This window comes from Oculina patagonica, chromosome 11 (genome assembly GCF_052425735.1).
Source record: "Oculina patagonica isolate OP01 chromosome 11, crgOcupat, whole genome shotgun sequence".
In the NCBI taxonomy this organism is placed as follows: Eukaryota; Metazoa; Cnidaria; class Anthozoa; order Scleractinia; family Oculinidae; genus Oculina; species Oculina patagonica.
The window spans coordinates 13,838,628-13,858,320 of NC_135768.1; the positions used below are offsets into that span (position 1 = coordinate 13,838,628).

The 19,693-nt window shown below is 37.4% G+C and overlaps 1 protein-coding gene and 1 long non-coding RNA gene across 2 annotated transcripts in view; one reads left to right on the forward strand and one right to left on the reverse strand.

Annotated features, from left to right (window-relative positions):
* Window positions 1-19,693, forward strand: part of LOC144630307 (uncharacterized) — a 26,841-nt gene continuing 7,148 nt past the window's right edge. Inside the window, exons 1-9 of the mRNA XM_078488649.1 lie at window positions 1-344; window positions 552-785; window positions 10,347-10,478; window positions 12,677-12,825; window positions 13,595-13,984; window positions 15,943-15,984; window positions 17,218-17,611; window positions 18,055-18,254; window positions 18,567-18,816. Coding sequence (XP_078344775.1) covers window positions 269-344; window positions 552-785; window positions 10,347-10,478; window positions 12,677-12,825; window positions 13,595-13,984; window positions 15,943-15,984; window positions 17,218-17,611; window positions 18,055-18,254; window positions 18,567-18,816 — 1,867 coding nt within the window. The 5' untranslated portion in view covers window positions 1-268. The remainder of the gene's footprint in view (window positions 345-551; window positions 786-10,346; window positions 10,479-12,676; window positions 12,826-13,594; window positions 13,985-15,942; window positions 15,985-17,217; window positions 17,612-18,054; window positions 18,255-18,566; window positions 18,817-19,693) is intronic.
* Window positions 15,510-19,693, reverse strand: part of LOC144630445 (uncharacterized) — a 14,089-nt gene continuing 9,905 nt past the window's right edge. Inside the window, exons 3-4 of the long non-coding RNA XR_013566538.1 lie at window positions 17,211-17,557; window positions 15,510-15,616 (exon numbers count right to left, since the gene is read on the reverse strand). This is a non-coding gene — a long non-coding RNA (uncharacterized LOC144630445). The remainder of the gene's footprint in view (window positions 15,617-17,210; window positions 17,558-19,693) is intronic.

Here is a 19,693-nt window from a genome sequence, read left to right on the forward strand (position 1 = left end):
AGCAGCATGCCAGAGATTCTCTGGAGAGAAAAGCTTTGCGTGGCGCCAATTTGGAAAGGCCATCGGCGACAAAACACTGAATCGCCTGATGTTTGTTTATGAGCTCAACTCATCCCGCCTACCGAAGAGTATTTACACGAGGCATAAATATAATGTATCTTAAATCCACTCAAAATATGCCAGCTCCAGTGGAATTACAGAGTTTCTCGACAACGTTTTGCGCTTAAGAACGTCCCGTAAATAAGCAACGAACGAATCTGCAGACAGAATGCCAATTCGACGAGGACGGTTCGCACCACAGAACACCTTCCTAGAGACCATCGCTCAGAAATTCGACCGGGGAAGTGAGTGGCTATCTAATGTACAATTCTTTTCTTGTTTAGTAGTATGTTCTAATGTAATTCAGCGAAAGACCGGCGCTGGAGGTATAATTTATCGACGACTAGGAAATATATTAAACCTTGCACGCGTCGTACGTAAGTTTATAACTAGTGCTTATTGCCCGACTGATTATTAGCAATACTCGGTATTTCCTGCTTGTTTCTATCCAGACAGCAACTTCGTTCTTGGTAGCGCTCAGGAAAAGAACAATTACCCCATAGTGTATTGCAGTGATGGATTTTGCGAGCTCACTGGTTTTTCGCGGAGCGAGTTAATGAGACGAAGCTGTGGCTGCAACTTTTTATACGGACTCGAGACAAACCAAGATGACAAAACCAGTATCCAAAAGGCACTGAAAGCGCAAGTGGAACTTAAGAAGGAAATTATGTTCTACAAAAAGAACGGTAAGCAGAATTTCCTTGTTTTGATCACCTTTTAAAATCAAACATGTGTAAAGTATTCTGGCAGATTGCGAGTGATTTCTCAGCCTGTGTTATGCCTAATCACCTCGTTTAGTTGTAAAGAATCGCAGGCAATATTTAAAGGGCAAATGTAACAGACAAAAGTTACTTGTTTTTACGCGCTGATAAGTTAACCTTCGATAGCTGGTTTTATTTTCGTTCGTGGAGAAATTCACACTGCATCGTATATTCATTCAAAACCTTTTATCGGAAGTTCCAATTAAGTCTGGGCATTCAACAGCTATAATACCTCCAAACAATAAAAAACAACTCGGAAAAAAATTTACATAAGAAGTTATAACCACATTATTCAAACTGACGATTTCAACGCCATAGCGTCGAACCGGCGAATATAATCTCAAACTGTTATTGGAATATCTTGGGAATATTTTTTTGCTCTTCTAAGTCGGGGGCATGCATACCATTTGGCGAAACAAAATACGCGTAGGTTCAAAAACTAAAGACGGCTATTTGAATTCGTCTTTCAACTGAGCACCAAACACTGCATCATTAACATAAAAAATAAACTAAATCTTCTGGTTTGAATTTCACTGACCAGAAAATAGATCACCAAAAATTTCTACAACAAATAGTCTATCGTCGAATTATCGTTAAATAGATGGTTTTCCTTGATGAGATTATAACTTTGGTCAAGGAAAAATTTGGCTACGTTTGAGTGATTAACCTCGCTGCCAACACAGAATGATGTAATATATCGTTTTGCAATTTGCATGTATGTACATGTTCTTGGGTTCCCTTTATTCCGTTTCTTTGAAAACTTCCAATGATCCATTAATAAAAAACCTACAGGAAGGACATAAATTTTAAGCTATTTCCTTGGCTGAACAATAGTCTATCCATATACTATGAAGAACATATTCAATACGCTTTAAACAACGACTGTATTATGATGGTTGTTCGTACGTCAGGGAAAATTGCTCACATTTCTTACGAGACCACCGGAATAAAAACATCCCCACTCTGACACAGGCTCGGAAATGACAACGCTTCGTTCTAAATGAAATGTATCCCACGCTTCAAAAATACCCAATGACAACTTATTTAACTTTGCTAGATTAAAGCGCAAAGGGAAAAACTCTGCACATGATTTCGTATTTTCGTACAATCACTTCCACGATGGCCGGTTTGTGTGTTTGTGAATTCTGGATGATGAAACACGCTGCATTAAACAACAATTGCACAGCAAACTCTGAATATCAACGAAAGGGCTACAAATTAGCGCCTAAAGCGATGATTTATCAAGTCCGAACACAGAGCCCTTAACGCAGTGTCATGGCAAGCACAACTCGTCCGGTGTATCAAACATACTGAAAAAAAAAGTCACGAATCAGAAAATACTGATAAACGATAAGTTCGATTTTTTTTTTAAACGAACTGAACATTCAAATCATTTGACAGTGCATTGCTCTAGTTACAACGCAAAAAGTATAAAAAAACGACAGAGATTTTATTTTTATTTCGGAGGCAGGGGGCTACATACGTATCGTATCATAACATGTCCGATATTTGACGGCCTGTTTGGTTTTTGAAGTCCTGTGTCAATATCGAACGAACAAAGAGAAATGATGGATATTAGCTCTTCAACCGAGTACTTTAAGTTACAAATCGATGAATGATATTATTCACGAACGCAGTTCTTCATCGAAATAAGTCGTCAGCATGGAAGCGCGATACGAAGTTTATTTCCCGACCAGGCGATACCGAACTTGAAGCACGAGCGAGCAAAGAGGCGAGCGAAGGTTCAGGTCTTGCAAACAACTTAATCAAACTAAATTTTGTATGCGTTCTTCTTATTAGAGAAGAAATATTTTTTCGCAACATAACAAGTCTAAAAAAAGAACGAGATGGGTTCATCTAGAACCAAAATGTTTGCTAATCATTTACAGCGCTGACGTCTTGGAGAAAATCTTGTTTTTCATCTTTGCAGTAACAATCAATTTGTCCATGTTTTGCGTTTTTACTTCACATATAGTTGCAAAAGCGAGCTGGGCAAGCAGGTATCGAATTAAATTAGTTTTATTCGTTGAAATCAGCAATAATTCCCTTTGATCACTGCTATATTTTACGAAAATTTATTTCCTAATTGTTTTTAGTGGGTTGGTCTTTAGCTCGTCCTGGTCAGTTACAATAAAGGGCCGACAATAGATTTATTGCGCTATGAATATAAAAGCATGCACGCCCCAAGAAATAACCCTAAGAAGGCCTGAAGTAAAATATTGCGCCGTGATACAAAATTGACATGAAGAGAAAGCAAGAAAATTACAAAACTCTTGTACACCGACCGACAGATTTGTACAATTTCGACAAGAAAGCTCGGAAATAGATCCACTTTCCTTATGTTGCATTATTAAGTTTGTTTGTTATGTGGTAATATTCTGGTTTGCTAATCATACGGGCAAGATATGTTTCGCGGTGATGTTTTAATTATATCGACACCGTGGACGAGAATTTTGGAAACAATACTACATCGGAAAGTTCGCTTGTTACAAAAGCGATGCTTCGGCAAACAACGAAATGATTTTGGTGCGTTCGGTCAACAGACACAGCAAAGAAACGCCTTTTGTAAGCTTAGCTTTTACAAAAAAGCCGACAGACATATCAAAAATGACACTACAGTCTTAACGAGACGTGTCACCCAAAACAAAATAAACCTTCGACGTCAGCCCAGTTCGGTTTCTCTTGAATTCTCCCAGAATTTTTTTTAATTAATTTGAATTGTTTTCCTTCAAGCTTTTTGTGTTATTTCAAAAAACACGTTACACGTTACACCTAGCGTTTAAGTGTGAATTGCAAAAGGGATAGCCACTTAACTTAAAATATACATACACTTCCGCGAAGAATAAAAAGAGAAGATAAATCTTTTAAAACTGTTGCTGAATCTTACGAGGGACTAATTTCAGCAACTCATTTGATCTTGACAATTTGTGCAAATAGTCGAACAATGAGCGGTTCGAGAAACGTATTCAACAAGGTTATAACAAGCTACAAAATCTGTCGGGAAGAATCGGGAAATTTTTAGGTTTTCTATAACTCTTTCAGGCGATAAGCTAGCCTTAGGTAAAACAATCTACACTATTATTTTGGCTATAAAGAAGTTGGTGCGTAATTTTTTTTCTATATTTGACGCGCTGTGTCTGTGTCTCTTGTTCAAACAAGTGTATAGCTGAAATGGATCTGACTCTTTTGTGTTTCAACGCCGAAATAATTAAGGCTATGATTCCCTTTCAGATCCCTTCTTTATAAGCCGCTTTCATATTATTGCAGCCACTTAAACATCGCTGTCAAAAGCCGTTAATAATGAAATAAAACTCCATCATTACATGTCGAGCTTAGAACAATCTTTGATGTTTCCAACCCCAAACAAGACTTTTCTTGAAAGAGAATTTATTTGAGTATTTCGTTTCGCCTTTTTCATTAGTGCGCGGAAGTAAATCGTTCTCATATCGGAAACACATCGGCTAAAAGCAAGCATGTTCGCTAATTTACACTCAGGCGAAGTTGTCGCGCGGCGCGGTGAGAAAATTTCAAACTCTAATTGGGAAAGTGCGCGTGGCTGGTCGAGTATTTTACCTTGTGTTAATACTATTGTTTGCTCAGAGTCGAGTAATTTGGAACACTACGGAAAAGAGAAAAGAGATTTCTCTTGTGATAATGAAAATGAGAATGGCACAACCCTATGGGGATGCAATTAAAAATAAGTGATTACTGTCGCATATTTTACTGATATGCCTCTTTATTTTTATTCATTGGAAAATATTTGGTTTTTTCCCATATCTCAATTTTCCACTTTGAACTTTTTAGACATCACACGCGTCTTAGAGAGAAAAAAAGAACCATTTTAGCAAACCTGACAAGTGCTATGCCGCTCTATGGAAAAAAATATACAGAAATAAAAGAACACATTAAGAATAATGTTATGTACAATAACTAAAAACGACGAATATCAACGAAGCCAAAATAAAACCATTCTAAAAGCAACAAAGCGAATAAATTAAGCACCTGGCTTCTTAGCAAAAATAGTCGCTTTTTTCTTTTTAACCCACTGATAGTTTCTACGAGTGAAAACAATAGAAAAGTGTGAATCCTTTTAGCAGCTTGGTTCGGAGATATTGTGTTATACGGAAATTAGTTAATGCTAATCTTTTCTACAATCGTACTGCATATAAACCAAGGTATAGGCTTAAATAATGTATTATTGCTTTACATTATGGATTGCTAGTTCTTTTATTCTAGGAAAAGATAGTGTGCACTAAAAATTCATGACTCGTTAGGGGGTAAAAAAAAAGCGAGAGGAAAAAAAGGAAAAAAACTAACTACAAAACAAAAAATATTAGGAATCTGAGAGTTGGTTACATAACCGTTTTGAAGAGTCAGCAGTTTTTTAGCAGTGCCCCCACGCTTTTAATTTTTTAAATTTCAAGGGTACTTTTAACGAACGTCACAACGACGTTTTAAAAAAAAACATATTGGAATTGTACATTAAAACATAACAAAAAGAATCAAAACACCCTGAGGAAAATAAGACAAAGCAAGTTTTAAAACGGCTTGCATATGTATGACGCTTAAGCTTTACAGCTTGAGTGCTCTTCAGCTGTTTTTTAAAACATCCTCCTTCTATTTATCGGTAAATGACTCTCAAGATAACTTTCCTTTGTAAAACGAAACCGAAAATTGGCTTTTATAACATGCAATTTGGTGCATTCACTTCGGGCTGTTGACGTCAATACCCTTTCAAATGTCAACCTTACCCCACACATTGGGGACTTGTATATACGGCCTTTGCATATCACTCGTCGCTTATTTTACGATATTTTATTAAACATTATTTCCTTCTGTTTTATCTGACCCAGCGTTTTAATCGTGAGTGCGAGCGACATCTCCATTTTCACAAATGTCAACCGAAGCACATCATTCTTTTTACAAATACTAGTCTTCCGTTATATATCCAATTTTACTTTGCAAGCAATATTTTACCGGATATAACAATACGATGATTATCAACCAGTTCAGAGGTCCATAAGTATATTTTGATTACTAAAAGATATCGTAATTATGAGCGGTTAAAAACTAGTTCTTCTAAATAAAAAGTAATATATAACTGGTAGGGGTCCTAGCTGCCATAACAAACATGCATCTGAAATCAATCGATTTCACTGTAAAGAATAGTTTTCTCCCTTCTGGAACCATAATGGGCTGTTCTACATTTATTAGAATTAACATTTCATTCATATAAATGAGCAACATCTCTAATTTCTTTTTGCAATGTCAAAACATTGTCAAACAGACAGGAAAAAAAAAACACCAGTCAACTAGTGGGATATTGTCTTGATATAACTCCATGTTCTCAGAACTAACATTAAAAGAAATGTACGGTGTTTGGTTAGGAGAATTGATATTTCGAATTTTAGGCTTTGGACTGAAAGAAAAGATAGTATTCTCCACTCTATCTTGAATATTGAAAAAAAAAAACATTTTCCAACAGATCAGAATTTTTTTCTGAAAATAGAAAATTTGGCTTAATGTTACCCAACCGAAAAATGATCAATTTTAGATTGTACTTTTCCATTGATAACCATCTTTTGGTAGCCATTTTAATTATCTAAAACTTTTTAATTCGCGTTTATCCCCAAATTCAAATTTGCCGATTGAACTAAAAACGCTCAGTCCTCCAAACATAGTCAATCGTTCATAATTTGTTTTATTTCCGAGGAGCAGAGGTTTCAAATTTGTCATTTTCTTGTAAATCGCCGTCTGGTCTCAAAATTCAAGCTGAGCTATTCATTTACAAAAGCTCTACCGCATATCACAGACGGTTGGACATAATTTCTTTTAGTTTAGCCAACAGCACTGTTCGTATAAAACTGCCAAGAAATAAGCCATTAGCGGAGGGCGTTAAAGACAGAAAATTAAACAACGATTAAAAGCATGCTAAATTTACATTTAAAAAGAGGATCATAAAACCCAGTAAAGACAGCCGTAGCCCGAAGCTATGAGTTGTGAGTTGGTCGCATTAAACATGTCTGGGCCACTTTTTAACGGCAAGAGGGGGAGGTGAGGAGTCTGGGGGCGGGTAGGGGGGGGGGGGGGGTGGGTGAATAGTCTGGTATTTTCTTCCCTTCGGTTAGGGACGGACCATTATATTTTTTGGAGGGGGGGGGGCAATACTCCTGAAAAAATTGTTTGCAAAAGCAAAAGAAGCCCAAATAAATTGTTTGCAGACATCACAAAACATTGTCTGCTGGAAGATGCAGCCTGAAAAATTGTTTGCACAGACAACGACACCGTGACTAAAAACAATTGTTTTCCTTGAAAAAAAGTGCCTATTGCCTTGGTTCTCTCTAAGCATAATAGAGGTGGGGCAGGGGAGAGAGGGGGACTACTTATTCTTCAGGAAAACTGGAAGGGTCCTCATAAAAGATGTTTTAACAAAGTTTTGTAATAATCAAATACAAGGCTCTGATCACATTCCAAACTCTTTCAATTTCTTATTTGTATAAATTCTCGTATGTTTGTCAGACTCAGGAGCAGTTTGGCGTCTCTTTTACATGTATAACAGAAAGTATATTACTACTTGGTTTCATAAATTAAAATGTTCGGTTAACTCGCCAAATACTAGCTGATACGAGTCAATTTAAACATGTTTTTCTCGCATTCGCATTTAGCTTCTCTGTGACATACGCCTTGGGTGCGACTGTCTACATAACAAATCACAGAAGAACTGTGTTGAAAGAGCATCAAGGCACTTAGAAAAGCTCGAGGGCTTTAAACGTAACAATGACCAACTAATAAAGTGGCTTTTTCAAAAAAAATATCAAAATTTTTTACGAGGACCTGAACAATTTTATTTATTGTTAATAAAAGATATGTATTAGTTACGTATTAGATTTATATAAAAGAAAGTCTCATATCAGCTGTATTGCTGCTACAGTTTGACCTGCGTATCAATCAACTGAAGTATGTATCACCGTCTTATTTCTTTTTACAAGATCAATACATTCTGAAGTAGCCGGGTAATAGGAAACAAGGAGAATGACCAAACTAAAGGATACTATGTTCATGCATTTAAAAAAGAATTTTCATAAGTTAAAGCACATTCCAAAAAGTTTCATATTTCAAGAAGTACCTTTTATTGTTCACATCGCCACACCTCCTACCCCACCTATATTTGATTTTTATATCCTTCCCTACATCCTTCCCCCTCCGTAAAAAAAGCAATTTTCTGCGCGCAATAGATACCCATACAAAAGCCTTGCAATTAGCCTAAATAACCTTGTGGCAGGCCTTTTCTCGACAAACATTTTATAATTTTTTTAGCCTCAGGGACTACCCTTTTTCACGGAAAAGGAAAGGGGGCTTTTCGAGACTGTTTTGAAAAAAAAAAAAAAGGAAAAGGTGGCCACAACTATTATCTTAAAAGCAATTGTCTTCGATAAAAAACAGCGGAATGATGGCTCAACAGGGCGCCTTGTTTACGTTCAGATTACTTAATACACTTCCTAAGCTGCGTTTATAAAAAACGTCGCCACCGTGTCTGGAAGGGAAGGGACAAGCTTATTAGCATTAATATTGGAAAAAGTTGGTATTTTTTTTTCAATCCCAAAAACACAATTATAAGAGAAAGGTCGACGCGACGAAAACGTTCATCGTATTATGTTTTCGTTTTACACACAGCTTGGGGCGGTTAAAAAATCATTACTTATTTTTCAGCCTCATTAACGACAGGCTTAACAAAAAGAAAAAAAAGGTTATAAGTCACTTAGGAATGGCCTACGAAGCGACATGGCGCTTAGGAATAATTTTACGATGTACATGGTCATTAACTGTTGTTAAAAATAATTGTTCGGAAATGTTTCGTCTCCTTTTTGTGTAATTGAAAGTTCTATAATGCACTCGACCTTTAACAGAACACTTCGATTTGCTTTAATAACTTTTAGTGTTCTGCTTGACCTTAAAAGTACTAAATGAAAAATAATTTCGGAAAAGCGCCTTAAGATAAGAATTTTCATTGTGAATTATTTCTGACGCAGAGTCGAAGATATCGCTGGTAAATACAACAATTATTACACAGGTGTGCACAAGGCGTTCCATTCATTATTTACATTGTTTTCACTAAAAACTAGAAACTTAAAAACTAAAAACTTAAGTCGAGTTGATTGATAATTCGTCTCTGTTTATGAATAATTTGATGATTATGTTTATGATTACTTCTTAGTGGTATCCTGAATTACCTTTTCCTTGTTAAATCTTAGTAATCTTCAGGAAACTACTTTAATTGCGTATAATCAAACAACTTGTCTTGAAAGCTTTCAAAGGATTAATTTGTCTTGGCGTCCAATTTTCTGATAAATGTTTTTGGCTTGACATTTTCGTTCAAAAGACACAAAGTGGGACTTTTACGTTTTAATAGCAACTTATTATTATTTGTATTTCTATGAACATTGCCCTCTGCATGGATGAGCACATTTAGTACTGTAGAAAAAATTTAAACGTGTACATAAACACAGTACTAGATTTTTGATGGATTTTTTCTCAGTGCGTACAGGTATTCTAGTTTAAAATGTGAGGTACGCCAGGTGTAATAATTTGTTTTGTGTCACAGACAACAAAGCCAAAACTAAATATAGAAAGCAGGGGCTACAGGGGGTACCCGCTTACTTCCCCCACCGAAAACAACTAGAAGAAAAATCCTTTGAACCAAAAAACCCCAGGGATTATCTTTGGAAGTTCTCTGTAAGCAGGTCACGTTTGTGATCAAGTGAAACATAGTTAGTAGTCTCCCTCTACTAACTATGAGTGAAATCATTAGATTCTTTGTTGTTACTGTAAAACCTAAGGATTGTTAACGTGTAAAACACCCTCTCTTTTTTCTCCCGATATCCTCGCGCGAATTGGCTTGAGACGCTCGCGTTCGTTTCAGAACCTTTTTAGATGACCGCGTGTTCTTCCGTAACAACTCACGCCACAAAATATGGATTTTTTTCAGATATATATATATATATATAAAAACTCGTCGCATAGAAACTAACTTCACAATGATCATAATCGTTATTCAGATAATCACTGTTATTTTTGGTAGCACTTTTCATTGTATTGTACAAGGTGGTTCTAACTTTCAAGTCAGCGAATAAAATCCTAGTGTGTGACCATTCAAATGAAAGTTATAGAGAAGTACTTTCATGTGGTGCTGTTTTTTTATTTAGTATAAGATGGTTCTAAACTCTAGTATGTGACCTTTCAATTGAAAGCTATTGAGTAGTACTTGTGTGTTACTATTCATTATGCTGAACCAGGCGGTTATGACTTTTCGGTCAGTTACCCCCCCCCCCCTCCACTAACTATGAGTTACTGATTTCTTAGTATGTAACCACCAATTTGAAAGCTAATGAGCAGTACCTTCTTGTGATACAATTAGTTTTAACTGGAATGGAGAAAAAAATGGTGGCAAAACTAAAACTTTAATTGATCTCAATTATTTTCTTTCAGGATCACCATTTTGGTGTTTGTTAGACATTGTTCCAATTAAGAATGAGAAAGGCAATGTGGTTCTCTTTCTCGCTTCACACAAGGACATTACCAAGCGAAAAATAAGTGGAGAGATCTCTGAACAGGATGTGGGTATGCAAACATACTTTTTCATTTTTAACAGTATTTAGTGTTATAGTATAAGAACAGTATTTTAATCTCCATGTATTCTTGGCTATTCGGTCCACCCAGGCAAGTGGAGAGAAAAGGGTGGGAAAAGGCAGGATACCCAAGGTGACGGAAACCAGGAGAACAGCAAAAAGTTATGCAACAGTATGTAATAATTTGCAATAAAAAAAGCACAATGACAGCAATAACCACCAAGGGAGTGATGGGGACTGGAAGTAAACCGCACAAGTGACAAGTTGTTAACCACCTCCTCTGCTCCACCCCCCCCCCCTCCCACACACACACATACACATAGGCAAGGAAATATGCAAACTGAAGTCTGACTCGTCCCCAGTTGTCTCTCAGTCTCTTATTGATATGCTGAGAAGCGCGATCTGGGAGCTCGAGGGGTGATTCCCTCCATGTTCGGTTTGACCAAATCTCCTGGGTTCAGGACGGACTGAAAAGACGACTGGGGACGAGTCAAAACTGAAGTGGCATGTGTAGCTCATGTAAGTGATGTATGCTGATTATGTGGGAAATTCTCCTAACTATAAAAGCCCTTTGTAGCTTACATTATTGCACCGAGTATGTGTGTGTGTGTACATAAAAAGGGGTAATGCCCTAGGTAACTTGGGAAATGGCAAAGCATTACACCATATACATTGCATTCTTGGTTTTATTTTGTTTTTTTGTTGTTGTTGTTTTTGTTTTTTTTTTTTTTTTTTTTTTTAAGTGGGAGAGATTGCCAATAGCATTTATGTGTGGAGTGGTTATATCTTTAGGCAGTCAGGGACACAAGGACTATTACAAAATGTTTTGTTTTGTTTGCAAGATATAGATTAAAGAGGGGTGGGGGGGGGGGGGGGGGGGGGGGGGGAAAACCGGATAATCTGCGAGCCAGCGAGCCATGCGAGCCATTTCAGTTAGCCTAAATAGCACATTGGTTAGCCTAAATAGCACTTTGGTTAGCCTAAATAGCACTCTGGTTAGCCTACAGTTAGCTTAGGCAGCTTGCGGTTAGCCTTTTATTGGGATTAGGGATTTCTGGCTCGCATGGCTTGCGAGTCATGCGAGCCATGCGAGCCATTCAGGTTAGCCTAAATAACACATTGGTTAGCCTACATATCACTCCGGTTAGCCTAAATAGTACTCTGGTAGCCTACATTTAGTTTAGGTAGCTTGCAGTTAGCCTTTTATTGGGATTTCTGGCTCGCATGGCTCGCATGGCTCGCTGGCTCGCATATTATCCTAACTCCGTAAAGAGGGATGGGGGCAAGGGGAAGGGAGAGGAGGCGGGGGGAAGGGCAGGGAGTGCAAAATGGAAAAAAGGTTTTCTGACTGGATGGATCATGATTCAGGGGACACATCTTGAAAATGTTGGTCTCACCTTAGAGCTGTTTATACTACCTTCTGTCCATCAGTATCATGATCAACTATAAATTTAACAGGTAATAATAAAGAAAATTTGATGGTATCAGGCCTGAAAGATCATACTTGTACTTATCGGACATTTTTATGTGTAACATTTAAAATAACCTTTACCTCGGGAGGCAAATATTTAAAGAACAGACATACAAATTACATTAAACTTTAAAGAACCCTAATCCCTGGAACATATTTTCAAATATAAACAAATAAGTTTACAAGCTGACTACAAAACTCAGAAATGACACAACACCACAAGTGTTACCGCAACAATATCTTAAAAAATGGAATGCCTACCTTTTCCGTCGACTTTTAACTTCAAAACTGCGTAGAATCCGTCAATTTTAAGAATAACTTGGTAGAATTTTCCGTATTTGCCGCCATACCGCTTCCGCCATATTGGTTTACTAGTGCGACCGCTGACTTCCTTGCGGACTCCAATTGACTTTGGAAAGAAAAATGGGAAAGGAAAAACACCGATGTTTGTTAGCCTTTTGTTGAGGCACACATTGTTTCCCGAAAGTTTGTTTCTGTGAAATGGCAATGTAAACTATTTGCTAGGTATGATTTGTTATTTGGCCAGACTACATTATAGCGCGAAGTATTGGAATCCGCAAAAACTTTTGTGCCACACCGTAAAGAGATTATGCCTCCCTCTCGCCTTGAGACTACAGTTGCATGTGCTTTTTTATTTCTAATATATAAAGAGGGCCTTAAACAAGTTTTTCTTGTTTGTGTCGTATATTTTTGTACAGCTGCGTTGGGAAATGCGTCTCAAAAGCTGACCAGATCCCGTTCAAGGAAGTTTAGCAGAGATGTACTTCTCCATTTGTCGAGACAATATCAACAAAGCACAAGTCCTACAAACAAAACCAACCCGCGGAGACCGGTCAAGAGGGCACGAGTGAGTAGAGAATCCCCTAGAGAGCTTTTCATTTGAGTGTCTACAAACCCAAAAATTGTTTTGGTTTTGCTTTACTACGCTTTATAATTTTGTAAAGAGACTCGCGTCATCTAGCCAACCAATCAGATGCAGTCACCAAAACCAATCGCGAATTGGTCAAGCGCGGGAAACAGCGTTTGGTGCCTGTAACGTGTATTTTCTTGGTGTCCTCATTGAGGATTCATTTTTTTGTCCATGTTTGTTTTTATGTGTTATTTTCTATTTTTATTGCTGTAGTTTTGGTGTAATGACACTCGATCGAAAGCCACTCTAATCGGCCAAAGCAAGCACGGCACACCAAAACAAACCATCAAAACTTGAAGCAAAAGCTTGTGGCATGCGCAGGAAGACATGTAACCGAAGATGTACAGTGTGAAGGATAATAAACAATATTCTTAGCTTCAGCCTGGCCAAATTAAGTTACAGTAAACTTAGATGAATCGAGCACACGTTATAATGAACACATTTTCCCACTCTTGGCACTTCGTTATATCGGGGTTCCACTGCATAAAAAGGAGTAAAAGTCCACGGAAAAAATATGAAAGCGCAGTTAAACTGACTTAGCCATGTCATTGCAAAGTCGTTGGTTTGGATTGGTTTGCCTTGGCACATGATTACACAAAAAGACCCCACGTTTGCTCTAAAGTAGTATCTTGAACAAATCATTAAAAAAAACCACTCTCGGTATGTCCACTCCCCTAACTCTATCTTTCTATTCTTTTCCTTTCAGTCCTTTTCTTTCAATTCTGAGCGACTACCACAGTACAAGCGAGAATCAGACAAGAAATCCAAGTTCCTCTTTCTACACTATAGCGCCACAAAAGGATTTTGGGATTGGTGGATTCTCATCTTGACGACCTACATTGCAATCATGGTCCCTTATAACGTGGCCTTTCGGAGGAATGACCGGAAAAGGGACCTCATTATATTCGATATGGTGATCGAGTTGTTCTTCATAATGGATATTGTGGTACACTTTAGAACTTCTTTTGTTGATAGAAGTGGAAGGATTATTTATGACCAGAAAAAGATTGCGATTCATTACTTGAAAGGATGGTTTATTTTAGACTTTCTTGCTGCGTTGCCATTTGAGGCTTTGTATTTTGTTAATCATACTTGGGTGAGTACCTATTGTGTCATTTTTAACCTTTTTATCCCAAGATCGGTATTAAATTCTCCTAACAGTTTTCAAAACATTTCCAACAATTTCCTCGGGAGAATTTGGCATCAATCAAGACTTTGTGGGATTGAAGAGGGTCTATTATAAGGGGTCGTACATCAGGTGCAAACCGCCATATTTGATCTTCCTAGATCGCAAATTATTTTTATTTTTATTGAACGAAACCGCCATAATTTCTTGACAATATAAACAACCGCAAACCGACTCTCAAATTAAATTGGCTTAAACGTCTTAAACTGCCAAACCGCCAGGTTTTAACAGAACCATAGTTTAACTGCGCAGCACTGTTAAATGCTACTGTGTTAAAAATTTTAACAGCCTTAAATCAATGTTAATATAAAATGTAAAGAATATTCTGATAACTAACATAAGCTATATATATCATTGTAAACTAACAGAAAACTAAAACAGCTGACTATGAAGCAACTAAAATAAGCTAATTTGTAAATTGATGTACTTTAAAGTAAGCATCTATAAAATAGATATAATATATAATATAAAGCTCAGACCCGGTTAAAACGTCGCTATTTAATCGGTTAAACTCAGTCGACTGTAGTGCAATGTTTGGCAGCGTCACGCCAGAGTCACGCAGCAACTGACTCGTTCCCAGTCCTCTTAGGAAAAACTTGCAAGACTCGACGGGAAGAGTCCTCCATGTAACCAAGGTAGGTGCTGCGTTGATTCAAACGTCGCACCACATCTGTGTCATCTCAATACACACGTATGTCCTCTTAATTTGGATTTTCAACAATCGGAATGCAGTGTGTTTAGCAGAGAATTAAAGTGAGATACCGGTACAGCTAAACTAAGTACGATGGAATATACGTCCAACTATAGTTACAATTTAGTTTGACGCGATGGTAGAGCGACGTTTGAACCGGGCCCAACGCTCTCATAAAGCAGCTGCAACAACACTAAGGACAACGTGAAAAAAATTTAACTGAAATGTTCACAGTTGTAGTCTTAATAATTTCCTCTTTCAGTCCCAAGACTGAAATATCAACTCTCCTCGCTGTTTGCATACATGTCTTTTAATGTTAGGGGCCTCACGCTGATGGTTTTCTTTATTCTCACCACCTGTCTTCTTGTTGGTGTATTGATACAGTAAAGAGAATTTAGATGTTTGTAGCTCTTGGGACTTGGAGGGTTTAAATAACTGCATGATCAAAATTGTTGGACCCCTTAAGACACCCCTCTGTAACAGACCCAGTGGAATCTTTATCTTCACCGGGTTTTCGGAAAAAACGTCACTGGGTTGGCCAGTTTTCCACTGGGTCAGCTTTTTTGGGCTGGTTTTTAAATACGTTTATTCGACATAAGTCACACCGCATAGTCACTGGGGAAGCATAAAAATAGGCGGGTAAAATCAAAATATTCACTGGGTACCGGGGAGACTAAATTTCCACTGGGTCGGGGAAAATAATCCACTGGGTCGGGTTCCACTGGGTCTGTTACAGAGGGGTGTCTTAAGTGCGTCTCTTTTCTTCTCAATTCTTCTGTACAACTCTCTTGCCATCATCTGAATTATCATCAGTATTTTATTACTATTTGCCGTGGTGACGTCGCTTTCAACTGAAAAATCAAATAATAATAACGTTTGTTTTCAATCAGCTTGTGCTTGTAATGCCTCTCTCTATGCAAATACTTAAAAAGATACCGGCGAATTGTTGGGATAAGCCGACAGAAATGCTGAAGGATAACTCACGATTGACTTAAACATCCTGTTCAGGGATAGAAGTGACACTCCAATGGTTACCATAGAGACGGACGTCAGACACCGGACAGCTGTTGCATTTGCCCCCACCCCCTCCCCACAGGTTCCATTATTACATGTAAGCACCGTCTTTCAGTTTCAGTTTCTGTTTCTTATATTCTATCTGTTTTATTTCATTATTCAGGCAAACACAGCCTTTGATAGGAAAGGTTCTACATTTAACGAGGTACTTCACATGACTTTTGTAAATTGCATGGATTTACTTCATAAATTTACTTTTAACTCTAGTTCTTGCATGTTGCAAATTGAATAACTATTCTTGGTCAGGTTTACTGCTTTACTATGTTTTTCTTGGTTTTCGATCGGCGGTATTAGTACTGTAACTTAGGTATAAAACAGTGAAGTTTGCCTAACATAAAAGTAGGTGATTTCAAACTTCATATAATTTAAACTAATTTTTAGTGATCAATTGAAATTGTTTGCTTGACATTTATTTACTTGGTAAATTTACTTTAAACTCTATCAGTTTGTGCATGTCTCAAATTAATTTATTTGTCTTAATCAGGTTTTGTCTGTTAATTCTTAAAAATGGCTTTTAAGTTGTTGTTATATGACATTAATGTCGTTTTTCGACAGTATCGTAGTTCAGTTATAAAACAATAAAGTTCGCCTAACTGTAACATAAAATGAGGTGATTCCAAACTCCATATAATTTAAACTAATTTTAAATTATCGATTCAAACTGTTTGCTCGACAAGTGTTGTGTACCCATATCTTAAATATCTTTAACTTATACCTTTAATTTTAATTCTAAGTTGAGTTAGAGATACTTTAAACTTGAAAAGGTTTTAAAGCAAATCGCCGAAACATAAATTAACTATTAAATAATAACCTTAAAAATAAAAATAGTTATAACCGCACGTCAATACTAAACTCCAAATGCACTTTTTGTTGTTGTTTTGATAGTTAATTAACGTTCTAAGAGATTCATTGTGTTTTGTACTATTTTCAATGTAAATCTTATAGTTGTGAATAAATTCTTCATTCTGCTATATTGAAAAGAAAATAATCGAGGCGCTGATGTCGTTTGTAATTCGTTCTTTTTTCCTAACTATATATGTAGTGTTTTCTATATAACTGTTGGCAGTTAACAGTCAAATTTATAACCTCTAGCCAATCGTATCAGACATATTCCAATAAACCAATCATAACTCAAAGGGAAAATGTGCAACCGTTTTCTAGGGCGGGAAACGACACGTAAGCTAAGTCATGATATGCTTTGGTTTTCTTCTGATTGGTTGAAAAATCAGCATGCTGGCTTTGATTGGTTATATGCTTTTCACAGTTTGTCTGAATCAAGTACAGAGCCAATCTAAGCCATAGCTAAATCACTGAACCATGTGACTGCTTTAATTGCCGTATTTTGCTTAATATGTGCTCCGTTTCTCCCACCTCTCAGGGTTTTCTTATTCAACTTCTCAAATGTGGACGACTCCTTCGTCTCTTCCGTGTAGTACGTAAGCTTCACCGTTACACAGAATACAGCGCCATACTTCTCACTCTTCTAATGATAGCATTTGCAATGATGGCTCACTGGCTTGCCTGTATCTGGTACGTGATTGGCTTATCCGAAGTGTTAAACAGGTCGACAGTAGGCTGGCTTTATGCGCTTGGAGAAACCATCAACAAGCCCTACGTTAACTTTACGGCAGGGACTGGACCCGATGAAGGGTCTGCTTACGTCACTGCTCTGTATTTCACGCTGACCAGTATGACAACCGTCGGATTTGGAAACGTGGCTGCAAATACAAATGGCGAAAAAGTGTTTGCTGTTATTACTATGTTGATTGGAGGTAAGTTGTTGCCTGTTTTGGTCAAATATTAAAAAAAACATATTTTGGTATCTGTTTTTGACCTTATACATAATCAACATTTTCAAATTCCAATTCGACCTTAATAGAGAACCCACATGAAAACTAGCAAGAGCTGATATGGCTTCCTCCCTAAACATAGTAATTTATATATTTATTTGAGAGTGGGCTTCGCAAAGAAGTCATGCTTCCGCAAACTCTCCTAAGCGAATAGTCATATAATATTTAACAATTAGACTACGATCCCGAGTTTTCTATGAGCAAATAGTCAACGAGGTGCTATATATAGGCCAAAAATCAAGAATAATTGCCTTAATTTTTAAAGAGCAACGCGCGCGATTGTGTTCTTCCAATAAACACGGATGCGTTTCTACTAATAAAACTTAGCAATAACTCAATTTCTTGTTTTTCTCATTTGTTTTCAGCTTTGATGCATGCTGCCATATTTGGAAATGTAGCCGCCATTATCCAGAAGCTGTATGCCAACCGAGTTCGGTACCATTCCCGCGCGAACGAAATCAAACAGTTCATTCGGGTACACAGAATTGATCAGGATCTAGCCAATAGACTTGAAGATTATTTTCACACGACGTGGTCGCTTTCCGGGGGAGTTGATACTAGCGAGGTTTGTAGGAAATAGTTAAACGTTACTCTTGTTACATGTTAGAAGAATTATTCCTCGTGAAAAGCTGTGTGTAATACCCGGTTAATACCAATTAAACAGGTTTAGTTTAACCCAAGTTATATGAGCTGATAATTAGTGAGAAAACCGAGGAGGCCTAAAACTGTCCAAATTTTTGTTGCATATGAAAACTTTCTAATTAGCCGACCTGTGCATACTATTTTTCTATTGTTTCCAAAAAAACACTTCGCTTTGGACCGTACTTCCAAAAGTGTAAAAGCAAAAGTCGACACTTTTCTTACTGATTCTATCTAGATTCTCACTACATTTCCGGAGGAGCTCCAGTCAGATGTATGCATGCATCTATACAAAGGATTGCTGGAGCTCAATCCTTTCAACCAGGCCCCGCGCGGTTGTATCAAAATGCTCTCGCTCCAAGTCCGCACGGTTTACATTGGACCAGGAGAGGTGCTGTTGGCGCAAAATGACGTCATCAACGCTATTTATTACATTGCCAGCGGATCTATGGAGGTGCTTCAAGGAGAGTCTGTGGCTGCAATTCTTGGTAAGTGTACAGTATAACTTATTTATTTCACAACAAAACACTGAGAAGAAAATAAAACTTTTTATTTTTTTCCAAGAGGGCACGGTAACGAATCCTGCAATCTGATTGGTTATTAGCGCGGGCAAGATTCTCCTATCTCTGCCCACGGGCCACGGTAACGCTTTCGTGAGTTTCATTTCGCGGCGAGACGAACGAACCCATGACAGTTTTGCTCTCCAAAATGATTTAAATCGATGTAGTTGCTCACCAACCGTTGTAAATTTGAAAGGGAAAATTAGCAGTGGAATTAAAGACCTTGAAGTTCTCCAAAAGGCGAGTATTTATTCTCTTTAGTGACAAAATGAAGTTATAGTTTTATGGCCGTGGTTTGCCGATCGTTGTTTGTGCTTTCGCACTGATTTTCACGCCATTGCGGTTAACTGCAAGTCGCCGGTTTACAGACTCGATTTATCCTTTCAAACACCTTGCTTCTCTGCTACTTTTCTCCAAAACCGAATACTGCTTATCGCCATTCAAGAAAATGAGATGCTTTATTAAAAAAACAGTCAAATTAATTCTCGCAATATTGTGCCAGCTTCAGCTTCATTCAGTTTCACATTAGCAAACTTTTTGTCAAAACAGAATACTGTGGGAATCAACACAGAGGTTTTTGACTCGTTAAATACAAATGTAAATAGCTAAGTGCTTTCCAGTCCGAAAAGTAAGTTTAATTAACTAAAGAACTCACAAGCCGAAATGGAGTTAAAAGTGTTTCGCAACTCGCTGATTGCTCTGTTCTACATTGTGCTTTTCTATTATTTCAGATGCTTTTTTTCTTTTTTTTTTCAGATGAAATTTTCCTTGAGTACTGTTCATTTTAGTGAATTTATTTTGTTTG